The following is a 16970-nucleotide window of genomic DNA, read 5'->3' as shown; positions in this document are numbered from 1 at the left end:
ATAAAAATAATTAAAATTATTCTAGTAGCTATTTATGACTATTATGATGTTATAGCAATTAGTATTATAATAGTTATTAAATGATATAATAATTTTTAAGTAATTTTAATTAAATTTAAATAATTTTATTAAATTATAAAATATTTTTTATATAAAAATATTGTATATATAATATTTTTATAATGCTGAAATAAAAACATTTTTAAAATAAAAAATTGATAAAGTGGTATTTTAATTTTTAAAAATAAGTACGACAAACATTATAATATACATTTTAGCGCATCACAATTTACTTTTCTTATGAAGTTACACAAGAAAACCTGGCTATAGCAATGCTTGTATCACAATTGAGTAAATCCTGACTAGTTTCCAAACTATTCAATCTCCAAGTAGATTCAAACTCTACTTTGGATGAAAACAAAAACAAAAAACAGAAAAAAAACAAACTGAAAGTCTCAATCAGACTTGGGTTTGGCTCTCGTCACTCTTGAATATAGGAAGACTCCAACTAGTGCTACTCCAGTCCCTGCGATCAAAATCCAATAAAGGATTTGAAAACTGATAGAAATACCAAGTTTTCAACAGTCAAGGAAGAGCAAGGATTACCAATGGAATTAATAGGTGAAACTGGTGTTCTGAAAAAGAGAACTGAAGATATTATGACTACCACTCGCTTCACGCAGTTGCCGACAGAATGTGTGATAGGAGATACTCTGGACAGTATCATGTATGCAGCCTGCCAGTTTAAACAGAAATGACTCAGAGGAAAAGGAATAAATAAGATGCAGTGATGTTTAAACAGAAATGGAAGTCTCGTTTGTACTTGTTTAAGGATCTTTATCTAAACTTCCCCGATAACATATTGTATCAATATGCCATATCGACCACGTTTACTCATCTTCCAAAGCATCCATGATATTGGATTAATGGATTTGTATGCTTTGCTAATGTTTAAGACTCCAGATAGAAATAACTTTGCTTGTTAATCTTGGTTCTCAATTTCAAAGTGGATTGATTAGTATATTTTTCTTTTACCATCCTACAAATCCTTGCTTGTTAAGCATGTCTCAATAGCTGTTTTGACCACTGTCATTGTTCAAAGCAACATGACTAGCCTTCTTACGGGGTACTAACACCACTCAAAACAGTCAAATAGCGACATTGTAACAGAAGAGTAGTATAGTTTGTGAAACTTACCAAATGCAAAATGTTAGGTTACTGACTGTATTACATAGCATGGAGTTCAAAAAGAGAGGACGTACGACTGGTCTAACTGCAATACCACATATATTATCAACAATTTATATATCCCATGCTTGATTCAGATAGATTCTCCTAAAATCTTGCATCTGAAAATTAACCATTCTTGTGCTTAGTCATAATTCATAAAGTGTTTCCTTTACACAATGGCTATCGATTGTACATAGTTGGATATATTGGGCATGAGTTCCATCACGAACAAAATTGCAGTCAGATATGATTAAGATATCACAAATTGGCACACTCTTTGAATAGCAAGCAGTCAATCTCTAAGCTTCTAATTGTTTTTAGTTCCCTATTGATTTTTCCTCTAGATTAGACCGTTTTTCCCTTTATTTTGCATTCATGTAGTCCTCTTTTATATGAATGCATTCGTGTTTTATAATTGAGTTAACACATCGAGCAAGAATTAGTAGGCAGAACTAGCAAACATCTGCATGTGCTTAACAATATCTGACCTGTTGATAAGCATGAAAACAAACACCAGCAAGAAATGACCTCACGAACACCTCTTTAATATTCAGTCCCTACAGTTAGAAGAGTTAAAATCATCAATAATTAAGAATATGCCAATATAGAGAAGTATAAAACAAAAAAACAGTTCATTGAGTTTACTTACAGCAAAGTGCATATATGCTGGAGTGAATTTAATTCCTTCAATGAGTATAGTTACAGGGGCTAGCAGTAAAAATGACATGATTGTAGTGACCGAGAAGAGATTTATGTCGTCTAGAGATTCCTGATTGATGAGAAATTATCAGTTGACAACAAAATTTCATTGATGGAATTTATATCATACAGAGTTAAAGTGATTCACGTGCTCATCCTTTTGTTTGACTCATTAGAGTTTTCTCAACAAAAAGAAATTTTTAAGTTTTAGGTAAACTTTAACTGATCAGTTAACAACCACAAAAGTTTTTTTGCAATTACTATTCTGGAAAAAAAATAACATATCTAAGTTAACTTAGCAGCATCACAAAATCAGATAGATTCATGTTTCAGGCTTGTACATTAAGCAAAATATCTGAGTTCAGCCATTCCATTTCCACATTGTACAACTCCAATCACCAACACAAATCATTCAGCAGTACATACATAAATGAAAACTATGAAGTTCTATTAGAGTACCTCACTTTTGGTCATTATCTTTTTGCTGAGCACGTTACGAGATTGGTTGGTAAGGTTTGAAGCCATGGCACTCCAAAATCCAGCCCTATTTAACATTTTAAAGGACATGTGAGCTTGATAGATACATTCTTGATATATAAAAAAATAGGGTATGCTGGATTTGGAATGGTCAAATAGGAAGAAAATAAAGGAGGGATGAGAGAATGAAATCAACAAAGAAATAATTACTTCATGAACCATTTATTTTTGGAGATGCTTACCAGTTGAAAGAAACTTCAGTCAGAGATGCCAAAGCAACACCACCGACAATTGGCACAAGAGAAATCAGAACCAAGAAGGAAGGAAACTGCAGAAGAAAAAAAAAGATTGAAATGCTTTATTACATCTTTGGATACTTTTGCCAAGCACAAAGCGGAATTAGTAAATAAACAATCCACAATAATTAACTTGCATGCAACAGAAAAGATACAAGACTTCATGATGGCTAAACTGAGAGTGATTGGATGAGAAAATTACCTCCCCAAGGAACAAGGCAGAAAGAATTACTGTGAAGAAAGGCTCACTCGCCTTTATTGTATGAGTGAATGAAACAGCTACCTTTCCCAGACTCATATTAGTAAAAACATTTGCCAAAGTGTGCACAATAGCCAAGGGAAGAATTGCAACAATCTGCCAATGGATAGTTGTGGCTGTAAAGGGCATATAGGCCATAATAATGCAAGATCTACAATGCTAATGTTCAGCACCTGTTTGGAAGAGATCTTAGGCTTCTCATATATATTAGTGAACCACATCAACAATATAAGTACAGTCCCTATGCCAAAGTGAAACGCAGTGATGGTCATTGGGAACGGATACACCTTCAGAACCTGCAACAACCAATCTCTCTTTGAGATTCTAAAAATGCCATATTCAACAACGTAAAGTATATTTACACAAAATCTGTTTCAAACGAGAACAGAGTTTCACCAATCTCTTCTATCTAAGATAACATAAGAATTATAGAGTAATAAAAAGATTCCTGCATAAAGAGTGATATTGGTTTAAGCATCCTGGATTGCACACAAAAGGACAAGTTTTAGAGATTGTCCTTGTTTCTGTATATGAACAGGTTTAGTTGTGTAGAAAAAAAAAATCTTATCATAGTAACCGCAACTCTAACTGAGGGGAGAAGATCAAACATAAAAGCCAAATAGCTCCTTGTCAACAAGTAAGATTTCAGAAGGAAAAGGGTCAGATTGTTCTCAGCAACGACAAAATAAAACATAGTTTCATACATCCTCTACACAAGAAACTCTAGAAATTTTACTCGAATAGACACTTATTATTTTTCTCTCTGTTTCGAAGAAGAATCTACCTCTTACTATTTATTTCCCTATTCATCTAAAGATAAGTTAAAGGGTATCTCGAACAGGATTCATGGATCAATTTTTTTTATTTTAATCAGAAAATCAAAGATTCCAGTAGTTTTGACGGAGAGTAAAAAAAGCAGACCTGTTTGTCGTAGATGTTGAAGTAGATATTGAAGAGATACCAGAGGCCGAATAGAAATCCCAACTGTAACTTGTGCACCATCCCGCTCGTCGAACTCGAGACCTTCGTCGCTGGCCTCGGCAAGCTCTCCTCGCCCCCGGCGGCCAGAGCGGCATCTTCGGCAGCCCTAGCCACGGTGGTGGGAACGAGCGGGGCCTTGAGGACGGCCGGGCGAGGCGAGGGCGTGCAGATCCATGAGAGAGAAGGCGACGGCTCTTCCGAAGAAGAAGAAGAAGAGAGGAAGCCTGGCAATGCATAAAGATGGCTGCTTGCGCCGCCGCCATGCCGCCGCCTCCGGCCGGCCTTCAATCGCGGAAGCAGAGGGCGAGCCGCAAAGGAGGCGGCTGCGGCGCTGGTGCTGTGCTGCAGCATCCTCGCGCCTTCATCTGCAAATAAAACAGGAGCAGTATTTAGACGGAATCACGAATGAGACGGCGGTAGTGGAATCCTCAGATTCCTTTTTTTCTTGCAATTTTATATTTAAAAAAACAAGTCAAAAATTAGAGTGATGTTCTTATTAAACTAGAAAAAAATGGATTAATAATAATAATTAATATTATTTTAGATCGGTGGCCACTAGTCGTGTTCAGCGCTGCAACAGGAGTCGTCGTTGAGGGCGATATTTGCATGGCATCGCAGGAGTGCACCGCTTGATTTCTTCCTTTAACCTGGCCGGAAAAGCGATCAGGTTCAAATTTAATAATCGATGATGTGGATATTCTAATAGCCAGGTTGGATTTGTATTTTGCTTTGTAAAAAAAGGAAAGGAATGACGTCATCGCTCCATAATATTTGCGAGTGGGACTTTACGAGTCATCAACTCAAAATTGCATTTCTTCATCCAATAAGATTCTTTCTTTTTTGATTAAATTGCTCGAACCATAAAGAAAGAATTTAAAAATAGGCTAAAGCAGAAGTAAATAAATTTCGAGGTAAAATAAACTTGTTAAAGTTAGCCAAATAGCGATCGAAGCAATAGACAATATACCCAACATATGCATGAATAAAGTGAACAGGATCACTTCAAATTGAATGGACAATATTATGATGTTCTAATCTTGAGATTACATTAGACAGTGAGTACAGACCCAAAGACCAGCTAAGAAGTAATTGTTCAAATTGTTTAAGAAAACGCACTGATTATTGGCTCAGCCATAATAATTCAAAAGTGAGTACAAGGGTCATGCATTAATGGGTTGCATCAATAAAAGGTCATAGGAGCACTGCACCTTATTAAATATTTTGTGTCTAAGAGATGCATTGATAATTTGTTGTGCATGATGCCAATTTGTCACAAGAATCTAAAAAACACATCATCAAACTCACGTCCACTCTGACTTGGATCATGCTCAAGTTTAAACCACAAACTAATTGCTTGAAATTTATATTATCAAGCCCAATGTGGGCTTCGCACCATCCTTTTCTCCACTACCAAAGTCTCATCTCCTTTGGACCACTTCTCATTTCTTTTTCCCTCCACAACACCTCCATTAATCTCTCAAGGATTAATCCTTTTAATCCTCATCAGCTCTGCATCAATTCCTTTATTGCTTGCACTACTGTTGTTAAACAAATCCCTTACACTTAATAAACATGGCTTACTATGTATTTTGTAGAACCATTGACCCAGAAATATGTATAGTGTCAACAGAATAAACCAGTTTGAAAGCAACTATTAATCACTGTCATCACTGCCGTAGTTTTGAAAGAGGGATTGAAGTCCATTTGTTGACTGGGTTCCCCTGTCATCATGCTTTTCACCATCTCCTTCGTTATTTGATGGGACAGAATCTTCACTTGCAATTTGAGGCTTCTTAGTGACCTCCAAAGCCGATCTGGGTTTCACTATAAACTTTCGCTTCATAGATCCACCTAGTTTTCCGATAACAGAGATAAAAGAATCATAATTAGAACCCATAAACATAAAAAAATCACTAGAGAAGAATTCATAAATGTCAGCATGAAATAATATCTTCTCTGATGATTTTGTAGAATTGCAGCAACTAGTACAAAAGCATAATCTGAAGTATTTTCATATCAATAACTAATGCAAACAAATTTTTTATTTGAAATATCTGGTTTAGCATGCACTAATAATTGTTTCAATATTTTTTCAGGAAACAAGGAAACGCAAGATGATCAAAAATTGCAAGTTGTGCCAATGAAAGAAAACATGACAAACAATGCATACACGTCACTCGTAGTTGATGGCAATGCAACACAACCAAAACAAAAAACGAGCTTCAGTTTCAATTTCAGATCTCAACATAAACAGACACTAAAGTCAACAGTTTTGAGATAAAATGAGAATTACCAGGAAAGTTAGAATATGCAGTTGGAGGAGGTTCCATAAAATATTTTCCCTAAGGAAGAATATATGTGTAAGGTTGAATGATGTCGCATGTTAGCCCAAGAAAATGGCATTTTCAAGAGGGAAAGTCATTATCCATAAGTTAAGCAATATTTTCGCGCATTCATTTTCCTATAGACTAGGGCATTTTCTTCTTATCAAATACCAAAAAATATATAGAAAACATTTTTTTGTAACCAGGCTTTATGTAAACAAATAGAACTTTAGGCTGTGTTTCTTATGAACGAAAGGATAGAGGAGAGAATAAGAGCAGGGAGAAAATAAGTGCAATGGAAAAGGATAAATAGATTTATCCCTCATTTGTGCTTTCTTGAAGAGGGGAAACTAGGAGAGCATCAAGGTGGGTTACACCTACACTTTCCCTATCATTATTTCTTTCCTTGCCTCATAGGAAAGGAGTTAGTCGGTCATTCCTTGTGATATTCATATTGAATTTTATATATATTTACCAGGGATTCAACAAGGAAGATCCTCTTTATTCAACAAATTAACAGTTTGATTTATAACTAGCATGCTTTAAATGGCAACAAAGAAGCTTCTTAAGTTGAACTTCCAGTCTGAAACATTTACTAGTACTTAAAGCATACCTCCATCTCTAGCATAATCAGCAACGGTACTTTTGGTTAGATAATCTGTTGCTTTTCCCACCTTCGCTAGAGGCTCCAAAGCAATCTTCCTCTGCATAAAAAAGCATGTGCTCAGCCTCAATTTAAACCACAATCATAAAACACTACAAACAGATGTGATGTGGCTCTATCTACTGACACAGCAATGGGGAAGCCAAACATTTAGAAGATGTCAAAAAATCATAACAGAACCCAAACACCATGTTGTCAAACTGTCAAACCTACCTTATAAAATCAGCATTATAAGTACACAATGACTGCTGTTCAAAGTAAATTATTTATAAAATATATACAAGAAATTATCTGAGAGTCAGTCATTGCTCAAGTTGGGAATGCAAAAGAAGCATTGTCATACATTCTCAGAGTGCACCTATATGTATTTTAGGTATGTGACACTCTTCTATAGTTCCTAAGCCAAGACTCAAGCTCAGACAAGGAGATTGGCACAAAATGGTTTGTGGATCTCCCATCCCACAAAAGAATACAAGTACTGAAACTGACTGAATCCACAATGACATGAAGAAGGGCCAATCACATTGGTGTCAGCTCAACCGTCGAATACTAGTTGCATATTTACATCTGAAACTTCGAAGGCTAGAACACTAAAACAAAAATATTGCAAGAGTTTGCTAGAAACCTTCATTGACAGCACAAAGAGAACAACAAGTGATAAACACAATGATGAAATACCTTTGAATTTTCACTTAGACTAGAAGATCCCTTGCTTAGCTCCTCAATGTCATCCTCATCCTCATCATCATCATCATCATCATCTATTCTTCGAACAAACTCTTTTGAACCCTATATTAGCAATGTGGCATATAGATTTTATAATACTTCAGTGCCTAGAAAAAGAAAACATATAGCGACTATAAATGCAATAACAAAATAGAAACAATGCTTGGATACTTACATGGAAAGTTATAGATTTAATGAGTGCTTCATCTGCCTCATCTAGCTCTTCCATTATTTTTCTCTCCTGTCAGTGGAGAAGATAGTTGTTTAGAAAATAAAAATAAAAAAGATAATTACTGATGAGATTCAAAATCATAGTATAAGCTTACAATTAGTTGCCAATACACACAATTTTTTATACTGACAAATACCAGATGATGACAAAATTTTTCAAGAAAGATATACTAATAGAAATTTTACGGAACTCTAGCAGATTCTGGGCATAAAAATATAGCCACACACTAAATACCTACTATCTTCAAGTTGTGACTTAAGTTCATTCACCATTACTAGGTAGGATCTCACAGTTAACAGAATACATTTACAAAATCGACATCATTTTTTCAAACCATACCATCTAAGAAATTTTCTATTGTATGGAACTCTTTTTAAACTGCAAGTAGAAGAATCTCTTTTAGTTTTACAATTTTATCCATCTCATAGGAATTATTATTTGCTACATAAACTTGAAGGCGATCCTACGAATGACATGTCATCCTTAAGGGAGAAAATCTCACAAAATATTGGAAGTTGCTAATATTTGTAAAATTATAATGCCATAAAATGTCCTTTCACTGATTTGGGTTTTCCAAAACAGTGCTCAATGTCATGAGACACAGTCTTAAATAATGATTAAACATGCACTATATACAGATCCAATTTTTAGTGAGATAGGTTATATCACCAAAAACAAATGTGCATGCTTTCATGAAGTGAACTAAAGAAAAAAAGAAAGAGAAAGAAACAGGAATCATAAAAGTATTTACCTTTTCATAGGCTGACTGTTTTAACGTTTCCAACATCAGATCAACACTCACAGTTGCATGCCTAGACTGCACAATGGAACAAAAGTGGTTAGGACAACTTTCCATTTGTTTCCTGAAAAAGCTATTTTTCAAAATGTCATCCATAATTCCCAAATGAAGAACAAGTTTAAGTACCTTCATGGATCTCATCTCTTCAAGTGCAGCAAGTATATCCATATCTTGTTTGGAATCTATAGCTCGATTCTCCAAGGATTTCATAGCATCACCCATCTCTTCTTCAGCTCTCTTTCTCTTCTCTTTTTCAACAACCTGGTAAGAAATAAAATGACAAAGTTGAACAACAGAATACAATACAAACTAATAAGCCAAAAGCAATGTCAACAAACTGTTGCAAAAAGTAATCATTCACCTCCTCTTCATCACGCCAAGGCTCAAAATTACGGGAAGCACCAGATTCAACTGTGTAGTCAGAATTCTGAGGATCTGTCTTGAACGTAATCTCAGCTGAGCATTTAGTACACTTGATGTAGAATCTAAATATTGGAATTCCCAAATAAGTCTGCAAAGAATGAAATAAATTGATGGCTAATTTTCCCACAGGAATCAAATTTACAACAGAAAAGTTCCTGAGCCTGATAGTTCTTTTTAACAAAAATGATCGGCTTGAACTAATCAGGCAAACAAAGGAAATTGGTCAGCTAGACTATATAATGATAATTGAATGCCTATGTTGGAACAAAAAGGCTTAGCAACTTGTCTGAAACCAATTTCTGTAGAAATAATTTCAATTTCATGTCAAGAAAAGGGTCCCTAAAAATCATAATTGGAGTCTTAAGTTTGAAATGGGGTGAGGAATCAGAATTTCATTTATTCTGTTTGAAATCATACAATAAGAATGTTTAGTATTTTATCATATTATAGTCATGATTTACATAAAATCTTAGAACACAAAAATATAACCACAGCCAAATGTCATTGGATCCTAAATCCCAATTTTTGGATAATAGAATTCTAATTTTCACCTTCTTGTTTCCCAAACACTATCAGGTATATGGTCCAATATTATAAATAGAATTCCGATTCCATAAAATTGTCATTGCAAAAAGGCACTAAAAGGGTACAACTTAAATGTGGAAGAAAAATTCGTCAACATCCAAAGTAACACACAACCCCCAAAGTCCAGGCATCAAAATCATGGTGTCTGGGGGGAAATCAAAGAAAATGAGTATCACTATAATCCGAGCGTGGAATTTAAGTCATTTCCTAATGTCTAAGATTTCGCATCTGGATCGAGATTAACCAACATTTCTAGGACAAAAGAGTCAAATCTAGGAAGCAGAAGGAATACCAAAATATGTACTAAGTTTTGGGGGATCAGCTTTTCAGGATCTCATGTGCATTGATTATTAACGTAACCAAAGTTACCACTCTGTGGAAAAAGAAAGAAGAAGAAGCCATATAGCCGAGAAGAGCTAAAGGTAAAAACCATCTCACCTCTCCAATGACGTCCTCTTTTCGTGAGTTGAACTTTGTGCCCTTATAGATGTAGGTGCCACAGGTGCCGCAGCGAATGCTCATCGGAAGCATCATCCGAACTTTCATTTGCTGATTTTTCGGTTGCCGCCGACGAGGGATTTTGGCCGGATCGAAGTCCGGCGGGTAATACTTGTTCAAGACCTTGCGTTCTCCCATGTTCGCCTGACTTGGTTCCTCTCCTCCGCAGTTGAATCAACGCCAGCGAGTCTTTGGCTCCAATTGATCGAAGGCCGAAGAGAAGAACTTCTAACCTACGAGATCGGCCGCAAGATACTGTTACCTGCGGAAAGGAGGAAGCCCACGCAGTCAGCTAGTGCGCTGGAGAGCGCGGGAGACGAACCCACAAAGAGGCTGCCGGGATCGACCTGGAGGAACTTCTTGATCACGGCTGGGGAGGCAACCGCGGTGGCACAGCAGGTTGGAGACGGCGACGAACCCTAGATCAGGTTGGGGACGCCGCGATTAGCTCGAGAGGACTAGGCCCGTAATGAGGTTTTCGCCGATTAGGACTGTTTAGGAATTAAACAAGCTGAAGCTACTTGTTATTAAGCTTTTTAATTTAATCTTATTTGGTTGATTGCCTATTTCATTTTTTTTTAAATAAGCTTGATATTACATATTTTAATTTATAAATTTTATTTAAATTTTTATTTATGAATATTAATAAATTAAATATATTTTTTAATTGATTAACTTAGTTTATTATGCTATTTAAATTTATTTATTTATCTAACCTTATATATATGTTGTCCAAAGATAGATAAATTATTATTGAATTGAATATTTGATGAATATTTAATTAATCTACTGCCCCCATAGAATACATAAATTTTGTTCATGACCACTTACGTAATGAAACCTATAGGACTGTTATTACCAATAGGTATGTTATTACCAATAGATCATAAATCGAATCTCAATAAATATAAAATATGACAACTAATTGTCTCATCCTCTAAAAGTGTGAAAATGAACACAAAATTACTCTTATAATATAATTGAATTGATTACGATAAAGCAGAATTACTTAAATGGACAATGAATTAAATCTCAATAAAATCGAGACAATATCCTTTTTTATCGTAGTCAACGATAACTTTCCAATTTATCTCCTCATAGATGATCATGAAATCGACCGTGTAAAATCGTTGGGATGAACGAATTTCATCTTTTATTGAAGAAAAAAAGAATGAACGCAAAATTTCTATTTTTTATTAATTAAAATTTTCATTATCCATTTATTACCCTATTAATATTTTAAAAAATTAAAAAAATACCTCCTGTCAAAACAAACGGGCCCTAAATTAGTGAATGAAAAAAAAAGGTATAAAATCCAAGATTGAGTGAAGACGTGGAAAAAATAGAAATAAACGTAAGACTGTTTTAAATTAAAAGTTTGTAGATAGTTATCACATAAGAAATTGATTGAAATAAATATAAAATTAGAAAAAAAAAATAGAGAAGTTATATTGATATGGCAAAAGATAATTAGCTCTAGCCTTGTATAAAACAATATTCAGGAGGAACATGAAACATAAAGTGAAGACTCAGCTCCATCGAGATTTTTTCTCTCAAGTATGATTTACATTCCAACAATACTTCTGTTCCAGATGATCCCAGTGCATAAAGAATTGTAGCTTCAAGCAAGTCAAATGATCCAAGCAAACCAAACAAGAACGAATTGTTTAGTATAAAGATATTTTAAGAACGGATAGCCAATTCCAGATTTTTACCCATTTGAAACTAATCATGAAACTTTCTTACACAACTATGACAACATTTACCAAGTTACCAACCAAAACAAATTAGGCTCAAATAACTAATAAAATCAATAACAAAAATACCCAAAAAAAACGTAATTCTGACTACCAGAATCCCAAGCTTCTAAAACAATATTGCCAACAATCTTTCCATCAAGTTTAAGGGGATACTAAAAACTAACATTTACTTTTCTTAATATAGCAGCAGATCTTGCTCAGCCCCATGCCATGGAAGAAGCATAGTTAACAACTAGCTTACCGTCGAATCCAAAGTTCTGCAAACCCAAAGGCAACCATGAAATAGGTATCCATTAGTTCAAACCTTGACGTTCCACATGCGAAAATTTGCAGACACAGAGTAGGGACGCTTTTAGTTTGCTTTCTGAAAAGGGAGAATCTCCATATACTTGCACCCAAATATATCAACAAAATACATACACACATATATATAGTATATACACATACACTTTAAAACGTTATCACACTAGTGAAATGAAAATGAGAGGGAAAGATCTTGGTGGCTGGAATAGCAAGTTCTTGTACAACTAAATTTTGATATGATCAGATCTCCAATTTATTCAGCCTATAGTTCCAGTTCGACCGTACAGCAATTAATTATAAGCCTAATTATTTGAGATTAGTTATACGGATCATATTCAGTGATTAAATACTATATAAAGCTGTCACTAATAATATCTAAGATCATTAGTCATTTTAATTAGAGATTCCTCTTTCACCTCCAGCTATTCAACTTATAATATTTTGAAAAAAAAAAGGGGAAAAAAACGAGGAGTCTTGTGTGATTGTCAGGTTATACAAAGGTAGAATTTTTACTAGATTATTGTACAATCAATCAAACTTTATGTAAGAAACTACTGGCAAGTTAGACAAGTTGAATAGATTAGAACCAAAGATGAATGTAGAAAAAAATTAAAGAACGCTTTATTTAAGGTATACACATATCTAAAATATCTAAGATGTTACAAAATTTAATGATGGGATACCATCCATGTAGCTCACACCAAATAATGGGTGGTAGTACGTATATCTAGTTTGACCTTGTTTTCTAAAAACATATTATTGGAAATGAAACACATTCAAAGACATGGGACAAAGGGCAAACATTTCTAAAATATAGAAAATCCTTTTAAATAAAGCAATTAACTAAAATATGAAGATTCCTACAAGGCATCACAAATTTTGCCAAGGTATTCATACTTGGAATTAGCCAGCCTAATTTTTCACATGCCTGTTAGCTTGAAGTCATTGTATTTCTAAAACAAGCTTTAGGTGGTCTGAAACTGAAATGAATGCAAAATTGGAGGAGAATCAGTTCACAGTCCTCATTACTACGAGAAAACTGACAGTTCTTTGCCATCAGTGCTTCTTGTTTAGTTTGTGAAATTGAAGAAGGTTTGACAAAAGTTTGGATGAATTTTATGTTCAACAAACAAGTAAAAGAACAGTAATGTCATCTCCCAAAGAATAATCCAAGAATTTTTTTAAAAAAATTAAAATTAAATTAGAATTGTCACTATGCTGATTCAATGGTTAATGGGAATGACAACCTTAAATTATTACATTCATATAGTTGACTGAGCCAACTGTTTGGTATGAGAGAGAATCAAGCTCTTTTATATAGAGCTCCTTCTTCATAGTCCTCTCACATGTGGAAAAAAAATAAGTAAAAATCCTTTTGAGTAAAATTATGAAATAATTAACATCATATTTCATGTATGTTAATTTGACATATTGTTCCTAAGAGCATGAGAACTTTACTGTTTGGTCTGACAACAATTTTTTTCATTACTTCATTACGGCAAAACAAAAAGGTACCTACTAAAAGTCTAATCATTTAGTCGTGCAACATGTTATTTTGTGATGTGATAAAGGAAATGATTTCCCAAGCTGACATATTTCTAATAAAAAATCCCGCTGCAGAAGTTTTTTTTTTCTTTTCCATAAATTCACTTGTAACTAAGAGACAGGGAGTTGGAGCTACAAAAGATGCAACTTAAGTATAAACAGTTAAAGCATGATATCAAATTTCTAATCAGAAGACGGGTCTTTATTTGTTAAGACCTGAGAAAATCCAATTCAGAACTAAATCCGCAGCATAATACAATAGAAGAAATATGCTTACATTATAGAGATCAATCACCAATTCATCTGGGTTTGGTGAGAAGGAACTGTTGATATATACAAACTGTTACATATGAGAAAATCTTCAGAAAGAGCAACACAAACAACATCATAAGCTGCCAAATTTATGAAAAGAGAATAACGATACCAAAGTATCACGGTGAAGTTGTCGACGGAGAAATTCAATGACCTTTGAGAATTTGTCAATTCCGGAAATCTACAAAGAGAAAGAAATTTGCTCTAGATTTTTACATAGAAACTAATTGTCATCATTTATTACTTATTAGCTTTCTGATTCACATTCAACTAGTTTACAATAAAAAGAAAATTAGAATAGATTAAATTAGCTGAACTAGAGTATTTATTGGAACAACAATTGTGTAGAATGAGAATATACATAATCCTGGGCTAATTTTGGTTTCTTGGACATTTCCACGCTCAACAGAAATTTCTTTCCTGATAGATTAAATATAACTGTCTATCATTCAATTCCCTACCTCTCCACTTTATGTTAAGTACCAAGGGCAACCATTGCTTATACACTATGATTACTAACTGCAAATCAAGTTTTTGTATTGACCTTAAATAATTAATGATATTTTTTTGGTTGCAATTTATAAACTTCATATTGAATAACAAACAAGGAAAAACTTACATACAGTAGCCACAGTGGAAGATTCATACAACATAGATACTAAAAATACAATACATCCCAAAGCAACACAATGGAAGGTTTAAATAAATTACAACACTCATGGCTCATTGATAAAACCTTGAAACTTTCAAAGTCATTGGTGTCTTCTCAAGCAAGACATACTGGTTTCATACACTCTCGTTTGGGTGTCAATGTTGAACACAACAACGTCGAGTTGAATATGGGCGTACCCTTATTGAGCAAGCATTGAGTGCTATTTCAGGTGAATGCCTGTTGAAACCATGATTTGTTTCTTGCATCATGGTTATAGTAGTGTTCTTGAACACATCGATCATGGTTATTAGCCTTGATCATGTACTGTGCGAGATATGCTAGGTTTCAGTGTAATTGTCCAAGGTAGGACTCGCTGATGTTTTATGATAAGAAAATCCTTAAAACCTATGGTTGTCGGACATAATGGTGTCTGTAAAGCGCCAAGTTTGTGTACTCAACTTGCTGTATGATGTCCAATCATGCCAAAGAATGTACTGAAGCAAACTATTGCTATATTTGCACCTTTCTTAGGAGAACAGTTCAACACTTCAAGGTAGTCTATCATACACCAAGACAAGTAGTATATATGAAGAAAAAAGCAGCAAAAACATTATTTCAACATTTTCTAGGACTTTGGAACCTAATTCATACTTCAAACCAATCGATCCTCCAATGTATGTACAAATTACCATGAAATACTATTTGTAAATGAGCTCAAAGAATTTCAATTAGTATAAATTGTCTACAATTTGGATCATAAATATGGCTAAAATTCCATGATATCAGCAATGAATCTAATCCTTATGCTTAAGAAAAACTGCATCTGGAACCTGTGCAAGGAATGATGCATAGCATCCTGGAAAAAATAAGGTAACATTTGTATTGAGCTTTGGAGTAGTAAACCCTTAGTTGTTAACAGCAATGCAGCATCATAGTAGTTGACTTCCATCCTGGTAGGCAAGCTAGTTACCACATAAAACAAACAATGCTAATAGTAGCCTGCAAATAACCATTGGTGCACATTGGCAAGGCAACAAGAAAAGCCTTCTTCAGCAATTACCATGGGACCTCAGAATCCACTTTTTCACCAAGCACTCAGATTTGTGTTCTATCACATTTCAGATTACATACAATTGCCTCAACATAGTTGAGAGACTGCAAATTATTTTGGGCTACTTGTGAAGAATTATATGAAATTCTTAGTTGAGATCAGCTAAAATCTAACTGTAACTAAGTCCATAAGAAAAGCTGTCCCTGCTCCATCATGAACAGCAAAATAAAACCACTTAAATTTATGGCTCCATAGTATCAACATTTTATCTAAGAAAACACAATTTGGCAAGGTTTGAGAAGCAAAAATCATGATGGATCAACCTAAAAGGACTTTATTATCACTCCACTTCAGATTTCTATTCCTATTCTTGCCGGTAGAAAGCCTCATTAGGCATCTTCCTAATTCGAGTTTGCACACCCCTAATAAAATGATCTGAGCCATGTAGCATAAGGAGAACATCAGCTGTGTGAAAACTAAGCGCCTGCGTGCACACACGCACACAAAAAAGTTCAATGAAGAGTTAAGATCACGTAGCTGATCTGGGATAATGAAAATCTTTGAAAAAGGGACCTTGGAGAAGGAGACAAGGATCTGAATATTGTACCCCAAAAATATCACACTGTAACTTTGCTTCTCTAGTCTGGGCTATATTCCGATAATCAAAGAAGAAAATCTTTCAATTGACAAGATCTTCGCTCGATGACTGCATACAAAGGAAAAGCAAGAAGGTCAAAACAGGTACCTTGAATTTGGCTTGTTTAAGAATAGGAGCGTCGCCAGTCGCCCTCAGGTGAACAACCACTGCAATCAAGTACGGAAGGAGAGGAATTAAAAAGCAGAAGAGAAACGATACACAAGGAGAGGAAGAATTTTGTCCAATTTCACCTTGCGATCGTCGTACCTTTTCGGTCAGCCGTGGGCGAATCAACCGCCATCTATCGATAGCAGAAACGTTTCTTCCTCTGCCCTTTTTCAGAATCGAGATGGAGTTCAAATCGCCGCCAGCCGACAGGAAGAAGGAAAAAAATTAGGAAGAGCGGCTTGCAGGCCTAGACTTTTTCCCACCTTAATTGCAATTTTAATGAAATAAATAGGAACAAAATGTCTTACTTTTCATTAATTCACGCAATCTTAATTTTCATTGATGTTCG

The 16970-nt window shown here is 34.7% G+C and overlaps 3 protein-coding genes across 4 annotated transcripts; all 3 read right to left on the bottom strand.

Annotated features, from left to right (window-relative positions):
• Window positions 1–329: 329 nt before the first annotated feature.
• On the bottom strand, window positions 330–4293 carry LOC141833257 (triose phosphate/phosphate translocator, non-green plastid, chloroplastic-like). Its single transcript, XM_074720658.1, has 9 exons — window positions 3883–4293; window positions 3135–3257; window positions 2905–3057; window positions 2649–2734; window positions 2389–2473; window positions 1880–1999; window positions 1719–1787; window positions 607–736; window positions 330–526 (listed from the first exon to the last, which is right to left on the bottom strand). Exons 1-9 carry the CDS (start codon window positions 4291–4293, stop codon window positions 456–458), a joined length of 1248 nt encoding a protein of 415 aa, XP_074576759.1. The 3' UTR covers window positions 330–455.
• A 1224-nt stretch (window positions 4294–5517) lies between these two features.
• LOC141834185 (splicing factor YJU2-like) lies at window positions 5518–10671 on the bottom strand. Of its 2 annotated transcripts, none has more exons than XM_074721637.1 (9): window positions 10541–10671; window positions 10134–10455; window positions 9049–9198; window positions 8814–8948; window positions 8640–8705; window positions 7832–7897; window positions 7609–7719; window positions 6880–6970; window positions 5518–5793 (listed from the first exon to the last, which is right to left on the bottom strand). In XM_074721637.1, the coding sequence occupies exons 2-9, from the start codon at window positions 10329–10331 to the stop codon at window positions 5597–5599; spliced, it is 1014 nt and encodes a 337-aa protein (XP_074577738.1). In that variant the 5' UTR covers window positions 10332–10455; window positions 10541–10671; the 3' UTR covers window positions 5518–5596. The 2 variants fall into 2 exon arrangements, with proteins under 2 accessions (XP_074577738.1, XP_074577739.1); XM_074721638.1 differs by having other exon boundaries at window positions 10134–10426.
• Window positions 10672–11889: 1218 nt separating this feature from the next.
• Window positions 11890–16874, bottom strand: LOC141833774 (ubiquitin-like protein ATG12). The gene is made up of 5 exons (XM_074721271.1): window positions 16721–16874; window positions 16562–16620; window positions 14226–14294; window positions 14079–14141; window positions 11890–12210 (listed from the first exon to the last, which is right to left on the bottom strand). The coding sequence occupies exons 1-5, from the start codon at window positions 16752–16754 to the stop codon at window positions 12151–12153; spliced, it is 285 nt and encodes a 94-aa protein (XP_074577372.1). The 5' UTR covers window positions 16755–16874; the 3' UTR covers window positions 11890–12150.
• Window positions 16875–16970: the final 96 nt, after the last annotated feature.

The sequence above is a fragment of the Curcuma longa genome, chromosome 8, assembly GCF_044706935.1.
Source record: "Curcuma longa cultivar G26 ecotype Majalengka, Jawa Barat chromosome 8, ITB_CL_G26_1.1, whole genome shotgun sequence".
NCBI classification, from domain to species: Eukaryota; Viridiplantae; Streptophyta; class Magnoliopsida; order Zingiberales; family Zingiberaceae; genus Curcuma; species Curcuma longa.
Note: the sequence above shows the minus strand (reverse complement) of the source record. Positions and strands in the feature narration are given on the sequence as shown.

Coding starts and splice junctions, on each gene's coding strand:
- LOC141833257 (XM_074720658.1), bottom strand. CDS start 4,293: ATGCTGCAGCACAGCACCAGCGCCGCAGCCGCCTCCTTTGCGGCTCGC. Junction 3,258..3,882: donor TCAACATCTACGACAAACAG/GTCTGCTTTTTT, acceptor TGGTTGTTGCAG/GTTCTGAAGGTGTATCCGTT. Junction 2,474..2,648: donor ACTGAAGTTTCTTTCAACTG/GTAAGCATCTCC, acceptor AATGTTAAATAG/GGCTGGATTTTGGAGTGCCA.
- LOC141834185 (XM_074721637.1), bottom strand. CDS start 10,331: ATGGGAGAACGCAAGGTCTTGAACAAGTATTACCCGCCGGACTTCGAT. Junction 9,199..10,133: donor AAGAGGACGTCATTGGAGAG/GTGAGATGGTTT, acceptor CATTCTTTGCAG/ACTTATTTGGGAATTCCAAT. Junction 8,949..9,048: donor CTTGGCGTGATGAAGAGGAG/GTGAATGATTAC, acceptor ATTTCTTACCAG/GTTGTTGAAAAAGAGAAGAG.
- LOC141833774 (XM_074721271.1), bottom strand. CDS start 16,754: ATGGCGGTTGATTCGCCCACGGCTGACCGAAAAG. Junction 16,621..16,720: donor GCCCACGGCTGACCGAAAAG/GTACGACGATCG, acceptor ACTTGATTGCAG/TGGTTGTTCACCTGAGGGCG. Junction 14,295..16,561: donor TTAAACAAGCCAAATTCAAG/GTACCTGTTTTG, acceptor TTCTCTTTGTAG/ATTTCCGGAATTGACAAATT.